This window comes from Eumetopias jubatus, unplaced genomic scaffold (genome assembly GCF_037043125.1).
Source record: "Eumetopias jubatus isolate StellerSeaLion01/CBP00866 unplaced genomic scaffold, mEumJub1_p1.0 scaffold_12, whole genome shotgun sequence".
In the NCBI taxonomy this organism is placed as follows: Eukaryota; Metazoa; Chordata; class Mammalia; order Carnivora; family Otariidae; genus Eumetopias; species Eumetopias jubatus.
The window spans coordinates 89,397,408-89,421,663 of NW_028274818.1; the positions used below are offsets into that span (position 1 = coordinate 89,397,408).

Sequence of the window (24,256 nt, forward strand, 5' to 3'; positions counted from 1 at the left end):
CCAGCTCGCGCCAGCAGAGGCGAGGAAGTCGGGAATAGTAAGAGAAACACGTTTCTCGCTAGCCTCGGTTCTCATGCGCCATGGCGACCCCCGCCCAGCAGCCTCCTCAGTCTAGCGGCGGAAAGCGCAAAGGCAAAGCTCCGTATGTGCAAGCCAAGCGGGCTCGGCGCTGCGACGGTGGCGGGCCCCGGCAGTTGGAACCCGGCCTACAGGGCATTCTCATTACCTGCAACATGAACGAACGCAAGTGCGTGGAGGAGGCCTACAGCCTGCTCAACGAATACGGCGACGACATGTATGGGCCGGAAAAGGTACGGGCCGCGGAGAGTCCAAGCGGCCTTTGAGTAATGAGGGAATGCTGCAAGGCCGGCTTTCTCATACGCGTGCGCGCGTTTGTGGCCGAGCTGGCGAAGGGGCGTGGCCTCGCCTGTGTTGCCGCCTCTTCGCCTTATCTGGGTTGCCGACGCCTGCCGGGTCATAGGCTTAAAAAACTTACAGGTTTGGGTCCCCCACCCCATTAGTAATTATGGTGGCTCCTATTTATAGATTGCTTCTGCGGTCCACGTGTTGTGCTCTCAAAGCTAAAGCTTTCAAACGTTTACTGCTAAACAATAGGCTTGTGAAGTAGTGTTCACGAGGATACTGAATGTTAAGTAAACGGTCCAATAAGGGAAACTTAATTTGTCCTCATGGTTTTGTCATAGCTTACCGCGACTTTTACACCATGGTTGTAATGATGTTTGCCCTAAGCAGTGTCTCTGAAATAGTGGGTTTAGTACTAGTGCTAGTTATTTTTCCAAATGCGCGTGTAAATGCAATTTAAAAAGTAAAAACTTTCGTACTCACACCACCTAAAACCTAGTTTTCCCATCACAGTTTGGAAATCATTATATTCTTGGCTTAGGATCTGGACTAATACATACACAAATACCTCAATGAATTAAAAGGGGGAGGACAATACAGGGGGGATTTGGATTCAAGTTCCATTATTTACTAGTTCTAGGGCTTGGTAATGGGTATATTATTTAATTTTGCTAAGCTAAATAAAAAAGAAAAATGATAGTGTACCTAATGTTGGCTGAAAAGTTGCTTATGTATATAAAATACATCCTGGCATATAATAAAGGCTCCGTAAATGTGTTTTAATTATTAGTAGTGCCTGTCTGGCAAACTAATAATGGTGGGGCCCAGAAATGGGCAACAAGTGAGTGTCCTGTTTACACTGGTACCTTGAACAAATTCTTGACTGTTTCTGTTCCCTGTTCCTTAGTAGAATAGAAGCAAGGGTTTTTTTATGCCATAACTGTTGGGTCTAATTGATGTAGTTTTTGAATGTAGGTGAGGTCCAGAGCTGACAGCCAAGAAAGAATTCTTGAGACATCTTTGTTGCAAAATGATGTTTTATTAAAGCACAGGGACAGGGCCTGTGGGCAGAAAGAGCTGCTCCACCGGGCCTGTGAGGGGTGACTGATTATATACTTGGAAGTTGGGGGAGGTAAAAGAAAAGGGAGGTTTTCAAAAGAACTTTTGTATGCTAAAGAGGACGACCTACAAGATAATAGAGACCTTGCCATTATCAAGTTAGGATTTTTTTTTTCCCCATTAGTAAAGCGTTCAATAGTAAGATGGGAGTTTCCTTCTGGAAGTTTAGGTTATTGATAAGAATGCTTTTTTTTTTTTTCTTGGTAAATCACCTAAAACATTTGTAAGCTGAGGGAAATTCCTGTCTTGCAGGACTGTGATCTCTACTAGTTAACCATTTGTTTTTCCTTCCCTTAGCTTTAGGGCAGCCAGGAGTGCCTGAAGAATATTACACATCTCCCACCTGGGAGGGAGCTGGGGTTTGCAGGGTGTCAGGTTGGGCTTTGTCTTTTGCCTTCTGCTTGTTCATCGTAATCTCACCAAAAGGAGACTGTCTTATTAGGCACAACGATATCTAGTGATGGGATTAAGGTCTGTCTTGAATTAATTCATCTGGTGAGCACATTACCCTGTGTCCCAGAATGTTAAGATGTTTTTGAAAGCATTTTCAAATTATATGTGCCCCAGTCTGAGGGAACTCCCTTTTTCCTCCACATTTTGAAGGGAGCGATGTGTCACTTTTTTAATAAAAATCTTTATTATCAGTATTGATCCATCTGCCACTGGAGATTTCACATAGGTGGTTGTAGCTTTTCACATGAGCTGTTTTTGTGTTTCTGCTCATTTGTTTCATGCAGTTTACGGACAAAGAGCAGCAGCCCTCAGGAAGTGAGGGAGAAGATGATGACATGGAGGCTGCCTTGAAGAAAGAAGTTGGTGACATTAAAGCATCAACAGAGATGAAGCTAAGAAGATTCCAGTCAGTGGAGAGTGGAGCCAACAATGTAGTATTCATCAGGACGCTTGGAATAGGTGTGTCTGACTAATAAACCTTAAGATTATTGAGCCTGTAATATCTGGACATCTGCTTGCCTCAGAACACTGCCTACAAAATGGCTTCATGGTTATGGCTCAGTTAATCATTTGATCTTTTCCTCACTGTTCTAGCGCTAGGCATATGGAAAGGTAGAATGGGGTGGGGAAAATCACATTGGCTTAGGAGTGGAAACCTGGCTTTGCCACTTTGTATGTAACTTTAGGTGAAACAAGAGTATGTATTCTGTTTAAGAGGAGAAGCTGCTCTTCAGCACCAGCCAGTTTGGAATGGCTCCAGCCATCTGAAATGTAGTCCTGTAGGGCCAGATCTTCTGGTTTTTCAAAAGAAGTTGGAAATCTGGAGAAGTTCCTAGATTTTTTTTAATGCAGTTAACTAATTTAAAAGTAGTGAAAACACTGAGTAGCCCCAAACAGACTTGTAGGTAGTGAGGATGGTCTAAGGACCATATCATGATCTTGTGTAATTCATGGTTTGGGGGCTTCTCTGAGTTCTGAGATCTAGAATATTGTACAGACTTAACTAATGGATGAATTAAATCTTTTTAAAGTGACTTGCAGGTTTGATTGTTTTGTAAAAAAGTGTACTATTTAATAATGTTATGTCTGTAGTTGCAGTTGTTATGGGAAAACAGTAAAGTGTTACTGGACAAATGAGACATCACAAAAATGTTAACTGCAATGTCTTCATGAACAATTGTTTTTAGCGAAAGCAGTAACAATGCTGAAGAGTTAACTTATTAGATATAGTAATAATCATTATAGGCAGTGAAGAAAGTTGGAAAATGTTTGATTAGGTTTATTAACGTTCATTATGATAATTTCTTCTACTATACTGTTGACATAGGTCATTGCCAATGAAAATTCATTTTTTAAAATTTTTTATTGTTATGTTAATCACCATACATTACATCATTAGTTTTTGATGTAGTGTTCCGTACTTCATTGTTTGTGCATAACACCCAGTGCTCCACACAGATCGTGCCCTCCTTAGTACCCATCACCAGGCTAACCCATCCCCCCACCCCCCTCCCCTCTAGAACCCTCAGTTTGTTTTTCAGAATCCATTGTCTCTCATGGTTCCTCTCCCCCTCCGACTTACTCCCCTTCATTCTTCCCCTCCTGCTATCTTCTTTTTCTTTTTTCGTAACATATCTTGCATTATTTGTTTCAGAAATACAGATCTCTGATTCAACAGTCTTGCACAATTCACAGCGCTCACCGTACGTAGCACATACCCTCCCCAATGTCTTATCACCCAGCCACCCCATCCCTCCCACCCCCCACCACTCAGCAACACTCAGTTTGTTTCCTGAGATTAAGAATTCCTCATATCATTGAGGTCATATGATACATGTCTTTCTCTGATTGACTTATTTCACTCAGCATAACACCCTCCAGTTCCATCCACGTCGTTGCAAATGACAAGATCTCATTAATTTTGATGGTTGCATAATATTCCATTCTGTACATATACCAACATCTTCCTTATCCATTCATCTGTTGATGGACATCTTGGCTCTTTCCACAGTTTGGCTATTGTGGACATTGCTGCTATAAACATTGGGGTGCACTTACCCTTTCGGATCCCTACATTTGTATCTTTGTGGTAAATACCCAGTAGTGCAACTGCTGGATCCTATGGTAGCTCTATTTTGAACTGTTTGAGGAACCTCCATACTGTTTTCCAGTGTGGCTGCACCAGCTTGCATTCCCACCAGTGTGTAGGAGGGTTCCCCTTTCTCCACATTCCCGCCAACATCTGTCGTTTCCTGGCTTGTTAATTTTAGCCATTCTGACTGGTGTGAGGTGGTATATCACGGAGGTTTTGATTTGGATTTCCCTGATGCCGAGCGATGTTGAGCCCTTTTTCATGTGTCTGTTGGCCATTTGGATGTCTTCTTTGGAAAAATGTCTGTTCATCTCTTCTGCCCATTTCTTGATTGGATTATTTGTTCTTTGGGTGTTGAGTTTGATAAGTTCTTTATAGATTTCAGATACTAGCCCTTTATCTGATATGTCATTTGCAAATATTTTCTCCCATTCTGTTGGTTGTCTTTTGGTTTTGTGGACTGTTTCTTTTGCTGTGCAAAAGCTTTTTATCTTGGTGAAATCCCAATAGTTCATTTTTGCCCTTGCTTCCCTTGCCTTTGGCGATGTTTCTAGGAAGAAGTTGCTATGGCTGAGGTCGAAGAGGTTGCTGCCTGTGTTCTCTTTTAGGATTCTGATGGACTCCTGTCTCACGTTTAGGTCCTTCAACCATTTGGAGTCTATTTTTGTGTGTGGTGTAAGCAGATGGTCCAGTTTCATTCTTCTGCATGTGGCTGTCCAATTTTCCCAACACCATTTGTGGAAGAGACTGTCTTTTTTCCATTGGACATTCTTTCCTGCTTTGTCAAAGATGAGTTGACCATAGAGTTGAGGGTCCATTTCTGGGCTCTCGATTCTGTTCCATTGATCTGTGTGTCTGTTTTTGTGCCAGTACCATACTGTCTTGATGATGACAGCTTTGTAATAGAGCTGGAAGTCCGGAATTGTGATGCCGCCAGCTTTGCTTTTCTTTTTCAATATTCCTCCTTGCTATTTGGGGTCTCTCTGGTTCCATACAAATTTTAGGATTATTTGTTCCACTTCTTTGAAAAAAGTGGATGGTATTTTGATGGGGATTGCATTGAATGTGTAGATTGCTCTAGGTAGCATTGACATCTTCACAATGTTTGTTCTTCCAATCCATGAGCATGGAACGTTTTTCCATTTCTTTGTGTCTTCTTCAGTTTCTTTCATGAGTATTTTATAGTTTTCTGAGTACAGATGCTTTGCCTCTTTGGTTAGATTCATTCCTAGGTATCTTATGGTTTTGGGTGCAATTGTAAATAGGATCGACTCCTTGATTTGTCTCTCTTCTGTCTTGTTGGTGTATAGGAATGCCACTGATTTCTGTGCATTGATTTTATATCCTGCTACTTGACTGAATTCCTGTATGAGTTCTAGCAGTTTTGGGGTGGAGTCTTTTGGGTTTTCCACATACAGTATCATATCATATGCAAAGAGAGAGTTTGACTTCCTCTTTGCCGATTTGGATGCCTTTGATTTCTTTTTGTTGTCTGATTGCTGTGGCTAGGACTTCTAATACTATGTTGAATAGCAGTGGTGAGAGTGGACATCCCTGCCGCTTTCCTGAACTTAGGGGAAAAGCTCTCAGCTTTTCCCCATTGAGAATGATATCTGCTGTCGGTTTTTCATAGATGGCTTTTATGATATTGAGGTATGTACCCTCTATCCGTATACTCTGAAGAGTTTTGATCAAGAAAGGATGCTGTACTTTGTCAAATGCTTTTTCTGCATCTATTGAGAGGATCATTGATTCTTGTTCTTTCTTTTGTTAATGTATTGTATCACATTGATTGATTTGTGGATGTTGAACCAAACTTGCAGCCCAGGGATAAATCCCACTTGGTCCTGGTGAATAATCCTTTTAATGTACTGTTGGATCCTATTGGCTAGTATTTTGGTGAGAATTTTTGCATCCATGTTCATCAAGGATATTGCTATGTAGTACTCCTTTTTGATGGGGTCTTTGTCTGGTTTTGGGATCAAGGTAATGGTGGCCTCATACAATGAGTTTGGAAGTTTTCCTTCCATTTCTAATTTTTGGAACAGTTTCAGGAGAATAGGTATTAATTCTTCTTTAAATGTTTGATAGAATTCCCCTGGGAAGCCATCTGGCCCTGGGCTTTTGTTTCTTGGGAGATTTTTGATGACTGCTTCAATTTCCTTAGTGGTTATTGGTCTGTTCAGGTTTTCTATTTCTTCCTGGTTCAATTTTGGTAGTTGATACATCTCTAGGAATGCACCCATTTCTTCCAGGTTATCTAATTTGCTGGCATAGAGTTGCTCATAATATGTTCTTATAATTGTTTGTATTTCTTTGGTGTTGGTTGTGCTCTCTCCTCTTTCATTCATGATTTTGTTGATTTGGGCCATTTCTCGTTTCTTTTTGATCAGTCTGGCCAGGGATTTATCAATCAATCTTGTTAATTCTTTCAAAGAACCAGCTCCTAGTTTCGTTGATCTGTTCTACTTTTCTTTTGGTTTCTAGTTCATTGATTTCTGCTCTGATCTTTATTATTTCTCTTCTCCTGCTGGGTTTAGGCTTTATTTGCTGTTCTTTCTCCAGCTCCTTTAGGTGTAGGGTTAGGTTGTGTATTTGAGACCTTTCTTGTTTCTTGAGAAAGGCTTGTATTGCTATATACTTTCCTCTCAGGACTGCCTTTGCTGTATTGCAAAGATTTTGAACAGTTGTGTTTTCATTTTCATTGGTTTCCATGAATTTTTTTAATTCTTCCTTAATTTCCTGGTTGACCCATTCATTCCTTAGTAGGATGCTCTTTAGCCTCCATGTATTTGAGTTCTTTCCGACTTTCCTCTTGTGATTGAGTTCTAGTTTCAAAGCATTGTGGTCAGAAAATATGCAGGGAATAACCCCAATCTTTTGTTACTGGTTGAGACCTGATTTGTGACCTAGGATGTGATCAATTCTGGAGAATGTTCAATGGGCAGTAGAGAAGAATGTGTATTCCGTTGCTTTGGGATGGAATGTTCTGAATATGTCTGTGAAGTCCATTTGGTCCAGTGTGTCATTTAAAGTCTTTATTTCCTTGTTGATCTTTTGCTTAGATGATCTGTCCATTTCAGTGAGGGGGGTGTTAAAGTCCCCCAGTATTATTGTATTGCTGTCAATGTGTTTCTTCGCTTTTGTTATTAATTGCCTTATATAATTGGCTGCTCCCATGTTAGAGGCATAGATATTTACAATTGTTAGATCTTCTTGTTGGATAGACCCTTTAAATAGGATGTAGTGTCCTTCCTCATCTCTTTTTTTTAAAGATTTTATTTTATTTATTTATTTGAGAGAGAGAGAGTGAATGAGAGACAGAGCACGAGAGGGAAGAGAGTCAGAGGGAGAAACAGAACCCCTGCTGAGCAGGGAGCCCGATGTGGGACTCGATCCCGGGACTCCAGGATCATGACCTGAGCCAAAGGCAGTCGCTTAACCAACTGAGCCACCCAGGCGCCCCCTTCCTCATCTCTTATTACAGTCCTTGTGTTAAAATCTAATTTGTCTGGTATAAGGCTTGCCACCCCAGCTTTCTTTTGGTGTCCATTAGCATGGTCAATGGTTTTCCACCCCCTCACTTTCAATCTGGGGGTGTCTTTGGGTCTAAAATGAGTCTCTTGCAGACAGCATATCGATGGGTCTTGTTTTTTAATCCAATCTGATAGCCTGTGTCTTTTGCTTGGGGCATTTAGCCCATTTACATTCAGGGTAACTATTGAAAGGTATGAATTTAGTGCCATTGTTTTGCCTGTAAGGTGACTGTTACTGTATATTGTCTGTGTTCCTTTCTGATCTGTGCTGCTTTTAGTCTCTCTCTTTGCTTAGAGGACCCCTTTCAATATTTCTTGGAGGGCTGGTTTCGTGTTTGCAATTTCCTTTAGTGTTTGTTTGTCCTGGAAGCTTTTTATCTCTCCTTCTATTTTCAATGACAGCCTAGCTGGATATAGTATTCTTGGCTGCATATTTTTCTCGTTTAGTGCTCTGAAGATATCATGCCAGTCCTTTCTGGCCTGCCAGGTCTCTGTGGATGGTCTGTTGCCAATCTAATATTTCTACCATTGTAGGTTATATTTCTCTTCTCCAGAGCTGCTTTCAGGATTTTCTCTTTGTCTCTGAGACTCCTAAGTTTTAGTATTAGATGCCAGGGTGTTGACCTATTTTTATTGATTTTGAGAGGGGTTCTCTGTGCCTCCTGGATTTTGATGCCTGTTTCCTTCCTCACATTAGGGAAGTTCTCTGTTATTTGCTCCAATATACCTTCTGCACCTCTCTCTCTTTCTTATTCTTCTGGGATCCCAATTATTCTAATGTTTTTTCATCTTATCGTATCGCTTATATCTTGAATTCTGCCCTCGTTATCCAGTAGTTGTTTCTCTCTCTTTTTCTCAGCCTCTTTATTTTCCATCATTTGGTTCTGTATCGCTGATTCTCTCTTCTGCGTCATTTATCCTAGCAGTTAGTGCCCCCATTTTTTATTGCACCTCATGAATAGCCTTTTTGATTTCGACTTGGTTAGATTTTAGTTCTTTTATTTCTCCAGAAAGGGTTTGTCTAATAACTTCCACCCTTTTCTCAAGCCCAGCTAGTATCTTTATAAAGTCATGATTCTGAACTCTAGGTCCGACATCGTACTAATGTCCCTATTGAGTAGGTCCCTGGCTGACGGTACTATCTCTTGTTCTTTTTGCTGAGGTGATTTTTTTCATCTTGTCATTTTGTCCAGAGGAGAACAGATGAATGAGAGAACAAAATGCTAACAGGTTAACAACATCCCCAGCAAATATACTCTATACAAATCAGAAAATACCTGAAACCAGGGGAAAAGAAAGGGAAAGAAAGAAGAAAGAGAAAAGAAAGAGAAAAAAAGAAAAAGATTAAAAACAAAAACAGAAGAATACAAAAAAAACAGAATATGATCAAATATGATCAGGCTAGTGCATAGATCAGTGCCACACACTAGATTTTGGGCATATTTTGGTCTGTTAGAAACAGTGCCTCCTAAAATTTTAAAGGAAGAAAGACATATATATACAAAATAAGGGTTGATAGAATGAAGGGATGGAAGATGACTGTAAAGATGAAAATTATAAAAGATTTTATAAAAGGAATTGATACGATAAGTTGTTGAAAAAAGAAAGAAGATTAAAAAAAAGGGGGGGAGAGAATGTGATCAGGCAGGAGACTAGAGCAAAGCCATATACTAGTGATTTAGGGTATATTTTGTTCTGTTAGAAGAAAGTGTATCTCAAAATTTTAGAGAGAGAACAACTTATATATATATATATATGTCAAAAATAAGGGTAACTACTATGAAGGGAAAAAATATGACTCTAAAAATGAAAAATAAAAATGTTTTTTTAAAAAAAGGGATTGATAAGATGTTGGTTGAAAAAGGGAAAAAGAGAAATTTAAAAAACAGTTAAAAAAATTTACTTTGAATAACTAATGAATCATGGTAAAAAACAGCCGTGAATTTTATGTGCAGTATTTCCATAGCGCTGGAGTTCTCCTGTTCTCCTTGATGGGTAAACTTGGTCTTGGCTTGCTGGCTGTACGTGCTGATCTTCTGGGGGAGGGGCCTGTTGCCGTGGTTCCCAAATGTCTTTGCCGGAGGCGGAATTGCCCCGCCCTTGTCGGTCCGGGCTAAGCAAGCTGCTCGGGTTTGCTCTCAGGAGCTTTTGTTCCCTGCAAGCTTTCTGTCAGGCTTTGGAGTACGACAGTGCAAATGGCGGCCTCCCAATCTCTGCCCCAGAGGAGGCAAGAACTCGGGGCTCCGCTCCTCAGTGCGCCCCCTGAGAAAAGCAGCCAGTCACTCCCGTGTCCCCGGTCTCCGACCGCACTCCGTGCTCACCCGGCCTGTGACCGAGCTTTTCTATCTCTGGCACCCGACCCCGTGTGGAGTCTCCAAACCCAGTAGATCCCTGCGGTGCACTCCCTCGCCACTCTTCCCGGGGGAGGAAGGGGAGTCTCCCTGGATCTGCCGCTTGTTGGGTCTCTGCTGGAGGAGCAGTGGCCTGACTGGGCCACGGATCACAGTTTATGGCAGCCCCGAGCTGAGAGCCCACGCCTTGGCTCTGTCTCTGCAGCCGGCTTCCCTGCTCCGATACCTGGGAGCTCTGCCGCACTCAGGCACCCCCGGTCTTTGTGACCCCGAGGGTCCTGAGACCACCCTGTCCCGTGAGGGTTCCACTCCCCGCTTAGCCACTGGAGCGACATCCCTCCGCGGAGCCGACTTTTAAAAGTTCTGATTTTGTGCTCCGCGGCTCTATCACTTGCCAGAAGCGGCCGAAGGAGGCCCCCTCCCCCGCCGTCTATCCTCCCGAATATCCCCTCGGATTCACTTCTCCGCACGTCTTACCTTCCAGTAAGTGGTCGCTTCTCTGTTCAGAGAGTTGTTGCTACTCTCCTCTTCGATCTCCTGTTGAGTTCATAGGTGTTCAGAATGGTTTGTTCCCTATTCAAAAGAATTCCTGAGACCAGACGAAATCCAGGTCTCCTACTCCTCCGCCATCTTGCTCCGCCCATCGAAAATTCATTTTATAGAGAGTTTGAAGAGGTTCTGAAATTTCCGAGAGTTTTTATTCTTAACTTGTTTGCTTTGTGCTTTTTTCTTTTTTCCTTTAGAACCTGAGAAATTGGTACATCATATTCTCCAGGATATGTACAAAACCAAGAAGAAGAAGACTCGGGTTATTCTACGTATGTTACCCATTTCAGGCACGTGCAAGGCTTTCTTAGAAGATATGAAAAAATATGCAGAAACATTTTTGGAACCCTGGTTTAAAGCTCCAAACAAAGGGACATTTCAGATTGTATATAAATCTCGAAATAACAGTCACATGAATAGAGAAGAAGTTATCAAAGAATTGGCAGGTATGTTTTTCTTAGTGATTTTACATTAGTATACAATACTAAATATTTGTTCTTGATTTTATGAATTTTTTTTTTTTTACAACCTAAGGCTTATATTTTTGGGTATAAAAGAAGTATATTAAAATGTCCTAGGGGCGCCTGGGTGGCTCAGTCGTTAGGTGTCTGCCTACAGCTCAGGTCGTGATCTCAGGGTCCTGGGATCGAGCCCTGCATAGGGCTCCCTGCTCAGTGGGGAGCCTGCTTCTCCCTCTCCCTCTGCCTGCCGCTCCCCCTACTTGTGTGCTCTCTCTCTGTGTCAAAGAAATAAGTAAAACTTAAAAAAAAAATAAAAAAATAAAATGTCCTTAAAATAGGGGTACCTGGCCGGCTTAGCCAGTAGAGCATGTGACTCTTGATCCCAGGTGTGAGTTCAAGCCTCATGTTGGGGGCAGAGATTATTTAAAAAAAAAAAGTCCTTAAAATAATATCAAACCTAACATTTCAATATGTTGGATATGAGATTTTCTGGTAGGTAGATATGAAATCTTCCAAATCAAGATTGAATTTTCTTTGAAAAAAAAGTACTTTGATTAAATGTCTCAGGATTTCATTTGTATTTATTTATTGAAAGAGTTTACAGAATTTTTTTTTTTTAAGATTTATTTATTAGAGAACATGAGAGAGCAGGAGCTGGGGGTGGGGGGAGAGGGAGACAGACTCCCCACTGAGCAGAGAGCCCTACACGGGGCTCGATTCCAGGACCCTGAGATCATGACCTGAGCCACCCAGGGGCCCAGAGTTCTAAGAATTTGATTGAGGTCCATGTAGAAGAGTAGATTAGTATATATATTGGTATAACAAGTCCCAAACAGAAAGATGAAAGATTGTATCTGTCAAGCGTCATGGTATCCTTCTCCCTCTAAATGTTTCCCTCTTCTTTTTGTTACAGGAATAGTAGGCAGCCTTAATTCGGAAAATAAAGTGGATCTTACCAATCCACAGTACACGGTGGTAGTAGAAATAATTAAAGCTGTCTGTTGCCTGAGTGTTGTCAAAGATTATATGTTGTTCAGAAAGTATAATCTCCAGGAGGTGGTAAAGAGTGGTAAGGACCCATCACAACTTAACCCAAAGCAGCCAGTGCAAGGAGGAAATGGGAAAGAAGCTAAATTGGAATCTGGTGACAAATCAAATCAACATCACCCAGCAGAAGGAACAAATAACCAGCAGCTGGTACCAGAAAGTAAGGAACTGGGGCAGACAAAACCACGATCTGAGACACAAGTGGTGAATGAGGGAGGAGCTAAACCTGAACTTGAAAGTCAAGTCACAGAAAGATCTGAGTCAAATGAAAATGATCTCTCATAAGGAAAAAAAATTTATTTGGTGTTGCAGGTGGGTTTCTCAGATGGCGTTGGTAAGATATTGCTATGATTCCATATAAAATTGTGACTGAATAAATATATTGTTTTTGACCTTTGTGTGCTGCATAATGCTGAACTCATAATAGTGAACCGTTATTGAGCAGCCCTGTTAACAGTTCTGTTGGAGATCTTTTCAGCCCCCTATGCCAGGGTGCAGTTAGGCCTACATGCATTTGGTTGAGGTAGGAGTAGTATGGATAATGATGAACACTTTCGTGGAGGGGAGGGTGGAAGGAAGATAGTGTTGGCCTCTCCCTCCTGATTACCTTTGCCAGCTGCCCCTTCTGTGTTGCCATCTGACTTACGGGAGCAAACAAACTCTGTAAAAGAGAAAGTCATAGGGAAATTTTCATTCTAAGGAAGGAATTTTTATGTGTTGCAACTCAGCTGTCCCTTCCCACTTTGTTGTAAACATTGCAAAATCATGGGTCTTAAAGGTTTAGAAGTGAATTGTTTTTGTGAAGTTTTTCTATTTTTTTGTGATTCTGTTACTTAGTTGTTATGCCAGTTTTTACATTTTATTAACACATTTGTTACAAATCTGTTTTATTAACATTTGTTACAAATCTGATTGTCCAGTGCTGCAATTTTTGAAGGCATGGTGTGAGATAGAAGAGGACCATTCTAGGCATAGAACTAGACATTTCTGATAAGGTTAGTGATGAAGAATGAGTGTTCTGAGTTTCTTCAGTATGCCAGTGCAACAAGAGACACAAATTCTTTTAGTGCTCATAATCCCATGCCGTGCGGGTTCCTGTAATTGGAAGTTTTTTCAAGGTTTCCTCCAGGGTAAAACCACTGAAAAGCCTGGAAGAGACGGACACCAAAGAGGGCTGCATACTAAATCCAGACTGAGAATAAATATTAAGAGGCTATGAAATTCACTTTTGGAGAAGGGTTTATAAAGTTTTAAGAAGTTCAGTAGTATTATAGCTGTTGAGTCTTCCTGCACCAATGTCTGTGTTTATTTAATGGCTAGGAGTATGGGAATGTATTTTTATCCTCCTAAAATAGGGGTCCAGACTAGAAGGATTTGGGAGGGGCAAAAGCTATATAGACTGGACCTTGGAAATGCAGATGAGGCTGGAACTTCCTTCGAGATCTTTAGATACTTAAGAGTGTTAACTCTTAATAGGTTGAGGTCATCTTGAAAGGATGATAAAAGCATTTTAAGTTTCATTTGCATGAACACGGAGGATAGGATTTTGGTGCCTTCATTGGACTTGCTCCAAGACAAAGATACTTTTATTTTGATAGTGCAAGACTCTGGGACTTTGGGGATAAAATTGGCCATATGCTTTTAGAACATCTAACTCTGCAGAGCTGGATTCCTTTTACTTTGTGAAAGCTGCTACTCTACAGAAAGATTTTGATTTAGTAGTTTGTTTTTAATCTTCTTTTATTTATTTGTATTTGGTAAGACCTGAGTGCGACAAAAGCTATTCTTCCCCATCTATAAAGCACTGTGTTCTGTTGGAATCTGAATTCTTTCATTGATAGGTTTTCAGGTTTCCCAACTTTATTGTCACTGACATTTGAGCATGTTGTTTTGTAAATGATGAGATTCCAGGGTGGGAATTGAGTGGTTTCTTTTTTTTCTTTTTCTTTTTTTTTTAAGTTATGTCAGTTAAAAAAAAACTCCAGTATTGTGGTTTAGTAAACTTGTTTTGCTCTGTGGAGGAAAGAATGTTAAGCTTAGTATCTTGAAACCTGTTTAAGGTCACACATGATTTCTAAATGTTGTTTTTACTTGTATTTTGCTTTTGGTATAGCCAGATATTTAGCTTGTTTTTATAGTTCCTGATATTTTCAGAAAAATCAAAATAAATTTGTTCCCTAAATATTGGTGTTCTTTGCTTTTTCTTTCTTCCTGCCTCTTAGTAAATCTCTTGCTTTATAATAGATATCTCATAAAAGATGCTTACATGTCAAATTATGTACCAAAAGTCATGTACATTGTCCTAAAAAAGTACAGATACAAAACTTTTGGAATAATTGCTCTTGATTAATTACTTGTAAGTAATCCAAACATAAGATATTTTACAGTGAACTGGCTTCAAGAGGAGGTTAGGGGTGCCTGGGTGCCTCAGTTGGTTAAGCCTCCAACTCTTGGTTTCAGCTTAAGTCTTGATATCAGGATTGTGAGATCAAGCCCCATGTTGGGCTCTTTGCTCAGCAGGGAGCTTGGGATTCTCTCTCTCCCTCTGCCCCCCCGTCCCCGGACTCTAAATAAATCTTTTAAAAAAAGATATAGTAATACAGTACTTAATTAAATGCACTTACTGGCTTTCGAATTATTTATATTCCTTATTTTAAAATTAATACTTTAACTCACTTTATTTTTTTTAAGTAGGCTCCACACCTATCATAGAGCCCAACGTGGGGCTCGAACCCATGACCCTGGGGGCAAGACCCGAGCAGAGGTCAGGAGTCAGATGCTTAGCCAACTGAGCCACCCAGACACCCCTTTAATTCACTTTAGAGAACTAGTAATATAAGATGTTAAGCAGAAGAAATTCTGTCTTGAACATTTTTCTTAGAATAGTTCTAATCTTTATTTTGACTTAATCAGGTGCAAGATAAATTCATTGTCCACTGTGCTTTTCTAAGTAATCATTTGCTATTTTAAACCCTGCAAGTCATTAAAATCATTGCCTTTGTCAGTTTGGTTATCATAACCATTTTCTTCCCAAATATTTTTGGATATTTATTTATTAAATTTTTTGCTACGTACAGAACAAAAAAGTTGAGTTTTTCAACCAGGAAAAATCTTCAGCATTGTAAGAGAGTAATCACTAAATTATCAGGAAGCAAGGACTCAATGAAAGCAAGCCTGTAACTACTGAATGCCATAGTTTCTTATCAGGCTATGTTTGACCCCATTCATGGTCTCTCAGAACGTTGCGTTTGATTTTCCCAGTGATTGTCTTCGGGAGTTCCGGAACAAATTCCACCTAATTAACAGAGAAACATACTATGAGACACTTGATTCTATTTTGACAATCCCAGTTGTCAGTACAATAGGGAGAGCTTTCATGTAACTGGTGAGTTTGAGTCTGGGGGATGTCTTAGGCTAAGCTCATTGAAATTCTTGTGTTGATAGTCCAGTTGACATTGGAGCTACATATGAGTTTTTAGTGCAAAGGTTATATGCTTTGTCAGAAGAATATAATGATCCCTTTACTCCATTGCTTCCCTTTCCAGTTCAAACTAGACTTGGGCCTCTACTCCCCAAGGAAATAGACACCACACCTAAATGCACAGAGAAACAAGTTAATTCTTGGGTTTTGGGCTTTTAAGAGTTGGGTCCTGCAAATCCTTTCTGAGGGAGACTTTTGAGAGTTAATTTTGAGTACAAAAAATTTTCCCCTTATGCTCATGGTAAAATCCTCTCTTTGTTTCCCTCTCTCAAGATGTGACTATTTTAAAATTTCTAAACAACATTTCTGAAAATCAACTGGTGACCGATGTAGTAAATTTAATGGAGAAAATGTAGCTAGTTCTTAAGTTGAAGTCAACTACCTTTTGGTTGAAATACCAAATGAAATAGAATTCTCATCTTAAGGATCAATATCAACCAACAGTATTCCAGGATGAGAAGGAAGGAAATTGCAGTGCCATCTCTGTTTTTATATAGAATTACTATTATTATTTTTTTAAAGATTTTATTGAAGGTTTCAGGAAAGTTTCCACAGTTTCTTTGGATAACATCTTTTTTTTTCTGAGCTTAAGTTTGGTCACTTGATACTTAAAGGCTTGTGCTTTGAAGAGTATTATGGCTCAGGAGTACTGATAGCTGAATCAGGTGCTGTCTTAAATTTTTTCCACCATTTTTTTTCCTCATGGAATGGGACTGATTAGTCTTATAAGGATCCTTAGTAATTATTCAGTATTTCAGAGTTGATCAAAACCAGTTTATCAAAATTTAAGTGTCCTAAAGAAATTTTTTAAAGCAAGATTATTAGGGCTAAACAAGTTGAAATAGGTGTCTTCTACTTAAATAATGAGCTACCATAAAGTCAAAAGCTAATAAAATCTCTGTACTTAATAGCTTAGACCCTTGTTTGGTAACACACTCTTGAGCAAAAAATACTTGCCTCTCTTGGATATTTGTAAGGTGCAGTTGATTTTTTCACATGATCCTGAAGTTCAAGAATTAATTTCTCTGGGTTGGATGATTTAAAGGATGCAGATAAGACAACAAAAGCTTTCACTACCTGTAGGAGAAAAGTCAATTTATATCGATGTTTGTTTTTCAGACACATCAGGAGTTTGGAACCAATGCTGAACACAGGTACTTATAATTATTTGTTAACAGCAGCTTGAATGATGAATGCAAATCCAGAGATCACCTCTGACAGCTTGGATACAAGTGGGGTTTTGAGATCTAATTCCAGATAAATGGTTTGTGAGTGTGAGGAGTGCAGTGTTTCAATAAAGCTAAAAGTTGAGTTTTATTTACATGTCAGACATGTATTTAACATTTCAGTCTGACTAGTCCTATATATTATATAGGCAGTCCTTGATTTGCAGATGATCGCTTACTCCAGACCTACACTGTTAGAAGCATGTAATAGGGAGACAAATGGAGGTTCCAGAGAATATGGTTTGAAAGGGATTTGGGGAGGCTTGGTGAAAGGATTTTGTATGCTGGGAGATGAACTCTTGGGAAGGATCTATCTAGGCAAAAAAAGTTGCCTAATATTTCTTTTTTTTTTTAAAGATTTTATTTATTTATTTGAGAGAGAGAGAATGAGAGATAGCACGAGAGGGAAGAGGGTCAGAGGGAGAAGCAGACTCCCCACCAAGCAGGGAGCCCGACGTGGGACTCAATCCCAGGACTCCAGGATCATGACCTGAGCCGAAAGCAGTTGCTTAACCAACTGAGCCACCCAGGTGCCCAGTTGCCTAATATTTCTTGCTTCTCTTTGGAATACTATTCATAACCCACCAATTAGATAATTATTGAGGTTGATTATAGTTTAAATTATTAATTATTCATACATTGGTTCCAGTTGGTATTTACTTCTAATGTTCAGATGAAACCAACTATATTGAGAGAATGAGAATATGGTGGCAGGAGAAAAGTACTTTGGAGAATAGAACCCATTGGGTGTGGAGGTTGTACAGGAGGTTTGAGTATGGAATCCATAGAATCACTGTAGAGGGTTACTGGTATGTAAAAGGCATCAGAGAGGGTACCTGGGTGGCTCAGTCAGTTAACTGTCTGCCTTTGGCTTGGGTCATGATCCCAGGGTCCCGGGATCAAGCCATACATCAGGCTTCCTGCTCAGTGGGGAGCCTGCTTCTCCCTCTCCTTCTGCCCCTCCCCCTGCTTGTGCTCTCCTCTCTGTCAAATAAGTAAATAAAATCTTTGAAAAGCGTAAAAGAGATGTGGGAGGATGCTGATACACAAACTTTTTGAAATATTGCTACTTACTGAGTCTAAGAAACTTCCATGAGGAAAGGAAATGTCTCCCTTTCATACTACATGGCTTCCTCCTAAAACTAAGGCTATTACTGTCATTCCCCAAGTTCCCTTTCATTAGGTCCTAAGTAGGCTGTGGGACTTGTTTGGGAACCTGGCCACAGCCTCCTATTTGCATTGTTTCTATGAGGAAATGTATTCTGAGTTCCATGACAGTCATAAGTACAGTAAAATCTGCTTTTTCTTATGCAGCATCTGTTCCCCCCTTTTACTTATTTATTCTAAAGATTTTATTTATTTGACAAGAGCACAAGCAGAGGGAGAGAGAGGGAGAAGCAGGCTCCCTGCTGAGCAAGGAGCCTGATGTGGGACTCGATCCCAGGACCTTGGGATCACGACCCGGGCCGAAGGCACCAGCCCAACTGACTGAGCCACCCAGGCGTCCCTTGTTCCCCTCTTTTAGTAATAGTACCCTGATTTTCCTACAGAGCATTACTCTAACTTCTCTCTCTGGTGGTGTTGACACTAACTTCTACTTCCAATGACCAACGGATGATCCAGGTCTGGCCAGTGAGCGTATACCATTCCCTGGACCACATTGATTAGATATGTGATCTAAGATAGGCAAATGTTATTCTGGGAGTTGCTTGAAACTGTTGGAAAAGGAGCCATCTCCTTTACTGGTTGTGAAGCTGTGTGCATTTGCAATCAGTTGCTACCAAGTAGGGAGAACCTGTCTGAATGGAGCCAACCTAAAGGACAACAGCCAGGAAATGAAGAGAGACAAAGTTTTGCTTACTTCACATGAACCCTTGGATGTAGCTGTACTTGAAGACGTCCTCACTTACATATGAGCCAATAAATACCTTTTTTAAAAACTTAAGTCAGTTTGAGTTGAGTTTCTGTCACTTAGCACTAAATGCATCCTAATACATCCCCTTTGGGACACAACTCATTTGTAAAGTTGAGTAACCGGGTGATGGGTATTGAGGAGGGCACATGTTGTGATGAGCCCTGGGTGTTATACGCAACTGGTGAATCATTGAACACTGCAACAAAAACTAATGATGTGCTATATGACGGCTACCTGAACATAATGAAGAAAATGAAGAGGAAAAAAAAAGTTGAGTGCCTAGTATATATTTTTGGCACATGTGTGCTTCATCATGAGAATTACATGACTACTTTTGATTGATTCTCCAGAGGGGTCAAATGGATAGAACTAGAAAATGTGAAATTGCTACTTTAATGACATTCACTCTACCTCTCCTCTGATTGGATCCGGACTACTGACAACAGCTGATTCAACAACTGCTGGGTGTTCGATGAGTGCATTCTCCACTTCAAACGGCCCAATTCGGTACCTAGAAGAAGAAACGAAGCCCTTGATCACTACATCACCCAAGTAGGAGATCTCCCCTGTCAATCTGTTAACTCTCTAAGAGTGGCACATGTACAAACCCAGAGGATATGATGACATCATCAGCTCTGCCGACAAACCAGAAATACCCATCACTGTCCATCACTCCTCTGTCTCCAGTGACATAAAAGTCGCCTCTTACTGTGGCAGCAGTTTTCTGTGGATTATCCTAGGAATCAAAGATGACTTTGGGGATTAATTTGGTCAGAATGGAAAAAGGAATATGACACCCATGATGTGACTAGTACTTTGCTAAAAGAAATTAAAAGAAATTTCTAAAAGAAATTAAAAAAAAAAGTGGTTCCTACTGTAGAATACAAAAAGTTCAAGAATATAATGAAAAGGAAACCCCTCTTGCACCTCTTCTGCCCCGTATCGCCCCCTCCCTGCCCTCTGCAGCCTGACTAGTTGTCTTTTCTGAAGACAAGCACGGCTATTGGTTTATTACACATAGAATTTAATCTTTACAAAACTCTTAGGAGATAGGTGATATTCTCCCCATTTTACAGTTGATGAAATAGACTTGGATTTTGTGACTTGCCCAAGGTTATACAGCAACACATGGTGGATATGAAATTTGGACCCAAGTCTGTATGACTCCTTATACCACCTTTCTATTAACGTGTGACTAGCACATTGTATGTTCTTGTACCACATATTCAGAGAAGAAACAGAACGGCCATGTAGACTTTAGTCTGAGGGCAATTTCCCCTTCTTTGCCAGGTGGTAGGATGTTGCCATTTTCATCTATAATCTAGAATGAAAGAAAGAATTTAGGTTCCTAAAATTTTCTTTTTACAAAATGAAAACAGGTTATGAATAGTTGTACAGTGACTAGCAGAAAACTAAAACATTCTTCTTTACTGAAACAGTCAGGTATTACCCACCTGGACGTTATAGGGTAGTACTGCTTTCCCCATCGAGCCTGGTTTAATTTCTTGTCCTTTCTGATTGGCACAAATTATTCCCTATTGAGAGAACATGTTTTATATAAGAATGTAAAAATTTATTTTCTGTAGCTATTTATATCATGACAATAAAACATAAGACTCAGTTTTGACTGGACTGATTTTCCCAGTATGTGTGCTTGTCTTCTGGACACACACACGCACACGCACATGCACACACTATTTTAGACCAGCGCTTCTCAAACGTGTGTGTCAGAATTACCTGGGACATTCATTGTCCAAGCACAGATTGCCAGGCGCCATCCCAGAGTTGCTGATTCAGGAGGCCTGGCTGGGGTGGGGTGGGGTGTCTGAGAATTTGTACTGCTACAAAATCCCCACATGCTGCTGCTGCTCCTGGTTTGGGGACCACACCTTGAAAACCATTCCTTTAGACTAAGGGTCCCATTTAGTGCACCTTGGGATAAATTCCCCACTGGGGCTCTCTGGGGTCCTCAGTGCTGCTGAGAAGATGAGCCACTCGATTCTGACCCTCTCCAACCCCTAACACCTTTGAGACTTCTCCTGCATGGGGAGAAGACAGGAAGACTGCAAGGAACAATCCTAATTCCCCACTAGCCAAGCCAAATTGGGCAATTCAGAGGTCTTGGTAGTTACTGGGCAAGGTTAGGTATTTTGGGAAACTAAAAATTTAGAGCACCAAAGAGGCTCTTCAGGACCTCAGCCTGGGGTTGAGAGGCCCCCAATATGCTAAACTTAAACTTTGCCCATTAAACATACCACTTCTGTCTGTCCGTAGCCTTCATACAGTTCCAGCCCAGTTTGTGCCTTCCACTGTTCTAGCACCTCCGGGTTGAGTGGCTCCCCTCCTGTCAAGCAATGCCGTAGCTTCTTGAATTTATATCTGCAGACACAAGAGTCTCATGGGGTCTTAGGGGAGAAAAAATCTGAATGGCTTTCATTAAAAAATGATTAGGATGGGGCGCCTGGGTGGCTCAGTTGGTTAAGTGACTGCCTTCGGCTCGGGTCGTGATCCTGGAGTCCTGGGATGGAGTCCCACATCGGGCTCCTTGCTCAGCAGGGAGTCTGCTTCTCCCTCTGACCCTCCCCCCTCTCATGCTCTCTCTCTCTCTCATTCTTTCAAATAAATAAATAAAATAAAATAAAATGGTTAGGATGTTCTAGCAACGAGCAAACGAGCTAGGAAAGGCAAATCTTTTTTTTTTTAAGATTTTATTTATTTATTCATGAGAGAGAGAGGCAGAGGGAGAAACAGGCTCCCAAGGAGCAGGGAGCCCGATGTGGGACTCGATCCCAGGACCCTGGGATCATGACCCGAGCCAAAGGCAGATGCCCAACCATTTGAACCACCCAGGCACCCTAGGAAAGGCAAGTCTTAGGAAGGGTCTTTCAGCAAATATTTTTGAGCACCTACTATCTTATCAGACATGGTTGTAGGTTGTGTGGGGCATGTTAGTGATTAAAAATTTCCTGACAGAGCTTGCATTTTAGCAGGCTATTAAAGGAGGGGAGAACTAGGAGAAAATGCTGATAATGATCTTCAGCTCTTACTATGAACCAAGTGATAAAACAACTAACATTAATTGAGCATTTACTGTGCTGTAAGGGCTTTAGGAGCATTCTCATAATCTTCACACCCTATTTTACAGATGAGGAAATTGAGGCTGGGAGAACTTAAAGTTGCCCAAGGCCTCAAGAAGGGCTGAGTTGACTACTCTGCCCCCAGCATTTGTCCGGTGTCTGACCATGTAGGCCACTTACATTGAATTCTCACCACAAACCCACGAGGCAACTCTTAATCCCCTCTTGTGGCTGGAATTAAGGGAGGCTTACTTAGCAAGGTCATCTCGAGTGTCTGAGGTCTCACTAGTAGTATACAGCAGAGCCCCACTTGTTTGACTTTGGAGATCAAGCTTTTCACCACTGGCCTTACTACTCTGCTGCCCACTTTCTCAAGTAAGAAAGTCTGTAACAGCCCGGCTCTGATGCACTGAGGTCTCCAATGGGCAGGACATGAATTGTGCCTATTCAAAATAACCCTTGAAAGCCCTTGAACTACTCTTGAGATGTGAGCAAGATGCTCACATTTTGAGCAGTGCCTGGGTGGCGCAGTCAGTTGAGCTTCTGACTCTTGGTTTTGGCTCAGGTTGTGACCTTGGGGTTGTGATCTCAGGATTTTGGGGTCATGAGATTGAGCCCCATGTCAGGCTCCATGCTCTGTGCAGAGTCTGCTTGAGTTTCTCTCTCCCCCTGCCCCTTCCCACCATGTGCTCCCTCCTTCTCTCTCTCTCTCAAATAAATAAATCTTAAAAAAAAAAGGATGCTCACATATTGAGGGCCACAAGGGAGTTGACCCTGACTAAGATAAGAGAAGGTTCAGATCTGCTTTATTTTGTTTCATAGCACTCTCCCTCCTGGGCATCCACATTTGGGAGAGACAGAGGATGAGTGGGCCTGCACTACTTAAATTGTCACTACTTACACTGTTCCTCTCTTCCTTTCTCTCTCTCATGTATTCAATTCATATTGGTTAAGTAAATATACATTGCAAGTCCACTAGGGGTTCAGGTGATTTGAATAAATTGATGGTAATCTTGAAGTCATAAGACTTCATTAGCTTTTCTTCAAGGCAGCATAAATGCAGTTGTATTTTGGGGTGGAGGGGGGTTCTTGGATTATAGGGTTCTGGTTGTCCTGAGAAAATGTGGAGTTGCCCCTAGAGGCTATCCTTAGGAACAACTGGAAGGCGATTTAGGCAATGTCTGGAGACATTTTTGATGGTCACAGGGAGGTTCTGCTGGCATCTGGGGGGTGGAGCCTGGGTAGAATGCTGCTCAACATCCTACAGTGCACAGGACAGCCCCTGACAACACAGAATTATTCAGTCCAAAATGTCAATAGTGGCAAGACTGAGGAAACCTGCACTGAAATGAGGAGATCTGTGATGCTAGACTGCAGCTTTTGTTTGTGCTTCAAATGGGGATTTCCACCCAAGTACCTTTTCAGATCTTTCTGCACAAGCATCCGGTACACTGGGAGCGCTGCACAGGGTCGTGATGGGATAAGTGGTGAGCGTCTGGATGATGGAGAAAGACAGTTGTCAGAAGTGGTTAATTAGAGGCCACAACTAGAGCTGATGTCTGCAACCCCTTATCCTCTTTCATTGACAGTTTTCCATCATATGATCACTACTAGGAATAAGAAAGCAAGTATTTATTATTTGTCACTAGTGACTGTATGTCTGTTGGGAATTTCCAATTACTGGAAAGAACAGGTCTATGTTAGAGTAATAGTCATACACAATCAACTTCAACAGAAAGTAAATTGTTGAATTTGAGACCAGCCCCAAAGTGTGAACTGGTTTATTCTACCTCAAGGCAGCAAATTACCTTTCATTGTGGAATTTTGAAACCTCCTGCCTATATATTTCTACACAGTACTCACCCTGGATGTAAACTAACCTACCAAAAGCTTCTAACACTTTTTCTATAAAAGACATCAGTCCTGGGGCACCTGGGTAGCTCAGTCGGTTAAGCCTCCGACTCTTGGTTTCTACTCAGGTCATGATCTCAGGGTCGCGAGACAGCCCTGCATAGCTAGCTCCACACTTAGCAGAGTCTGCTTGGGATTCTTTCCTCCTTCCTCTCCCCTTCCGTCTGCTCCTCCTCTTGCTTGCGTTTCTCTCTCTCTCTCTCTCAAATTAAAAAAAAAAAAAAGACTCCTTTTGAGTGGATTGATTAAATGCATTAGTAAGGCATTTTTCAGTCCTTTCCTTAACTGTTTAAGATTTGCCAGGCTCATTTTACCTCCAGCTCCTTGAAAAATCTAGAGAAATACTCATGTTTTAGATGTCCTATTTCTAGAGAGATTCCACTATGTCACATAATGAATTGACAGTTTGTATTAAGTTTAAGCATTTGAGAGAATATTTTCAAGATGTATTTCTAGGCTATCTGGATTGTCAAAGATCAAGAAAAACTTTTGATCTGTAAGTGAGCATTTCTACTGTCTCTACTTGCTCCCTTGATTCGAACTAGTCTTAATAAGCATAAATGCATGTAACTAAGAATAGTGTAAAGTTTTTAGAGCACTTAAAATACACATACTATCTTTGTAAAATAAGAGTATTCTTATTTTAATAGACTTATTTAATATAAATACCATATATTA

The 24,256-nt window shown here is 40.9% G+C and overlaps 2 protein-coding genes across 4 annotated transcripts in view; one reads left to right on the plus strand and one right to left on the minus strand.

Annotated features, from left to right (window-relative positions):
* On the plus strand, positions 1 to 20,164 carry THUMPD1 (THUMP domain 1 NAT10 acetyltransferase adaptor). Of its 3 annotated transcripts, XR_015769541.1 has the most exons (6): positions 1 to 311; positions 2,220 to 2,394; positions 10,658 to 10,906; positions 11,835 to 12,280; positions 16,569 to 16,603; positions 18,226 to 20,158. XR_015769541.1 is itself a non-coding variant. In XM_088029054.1 (5 exons), exons 1-4 carry the CDS (start codon positions 81 to 83, stop codon positions 12,251 to 12,253), a joined length of 1,074 nt encoding a protein of 357 aa, XP_087885180.1. In that variant the 5' UTR covers positions 1 to 80; the 3' UTR covers positions 12,254 to 12,280; positions 16,569 to 20,164. The 3 variants fall into 3 exon arrangements, 2 of the variants coding, with proteins under 2 accessions (XP_087885180.1, XP_027951062.1); XM_088029054.1 differs by having other exon boundaries at positions 16,569 to 20,164; XM_028095261.2 differs by lacking the exons at positions 16,569 to 16,603; positions 18,226 to 20,158 and having other exon boundaries at positions 11,835 to 14,116.
* Positions 18,993 to 24,256, minus strand: part of LOC114202184 (acyl-coenzyme A synthetase ACSM4, mitochondrial-like) — a 17,846-nt gene continuing 12,582 nt past the window's right edge. Inside the window, 6 exon segments of the mRNA XM_088017069.1 lie at positions 18,993 to 19,101; positions 19,199 to 19,298; positions 20,041 to 20,125; positions 20,846 to 20,969; positions 23,085 to 23,120; positions 23,122 to 23,162. Of these exon segments, the coding sequence (XP_087873195.1) occupies positions 18,993 to 19,101; positions 19,199 to 19,298; positions 20,041 to 20,125; positions 20,846 to 20,969; positions 23,085 to 23,120; positions 23,122 to 23,162 (495 nt within the window).

Bases quoted from the DNA above. Each gene is read 5' to 3' on its own strand.
- THUMPD1 (XM_088029054.1), top strand. From the start codon at position 81: ATGGCGACCCCCGCCCAGCAGCCTCCTCAGTCTAGCGGCGGAAAGCGC. The intron at 2,395-10,657 runs GTGTGTCTGACT...TTTTTCCTTTAG, and splicing joins CATCAGGACGCTTGGAATAG to AACCTGAGAAATTGGTACAT. The intron at 10,907-11,834 runs GTATGTTTTTCT...TTTTTGTTACAG, and splicing joins AGTTATCAAAGAATTGGCAG to GAATAGTAGGCAGCCTTAAT.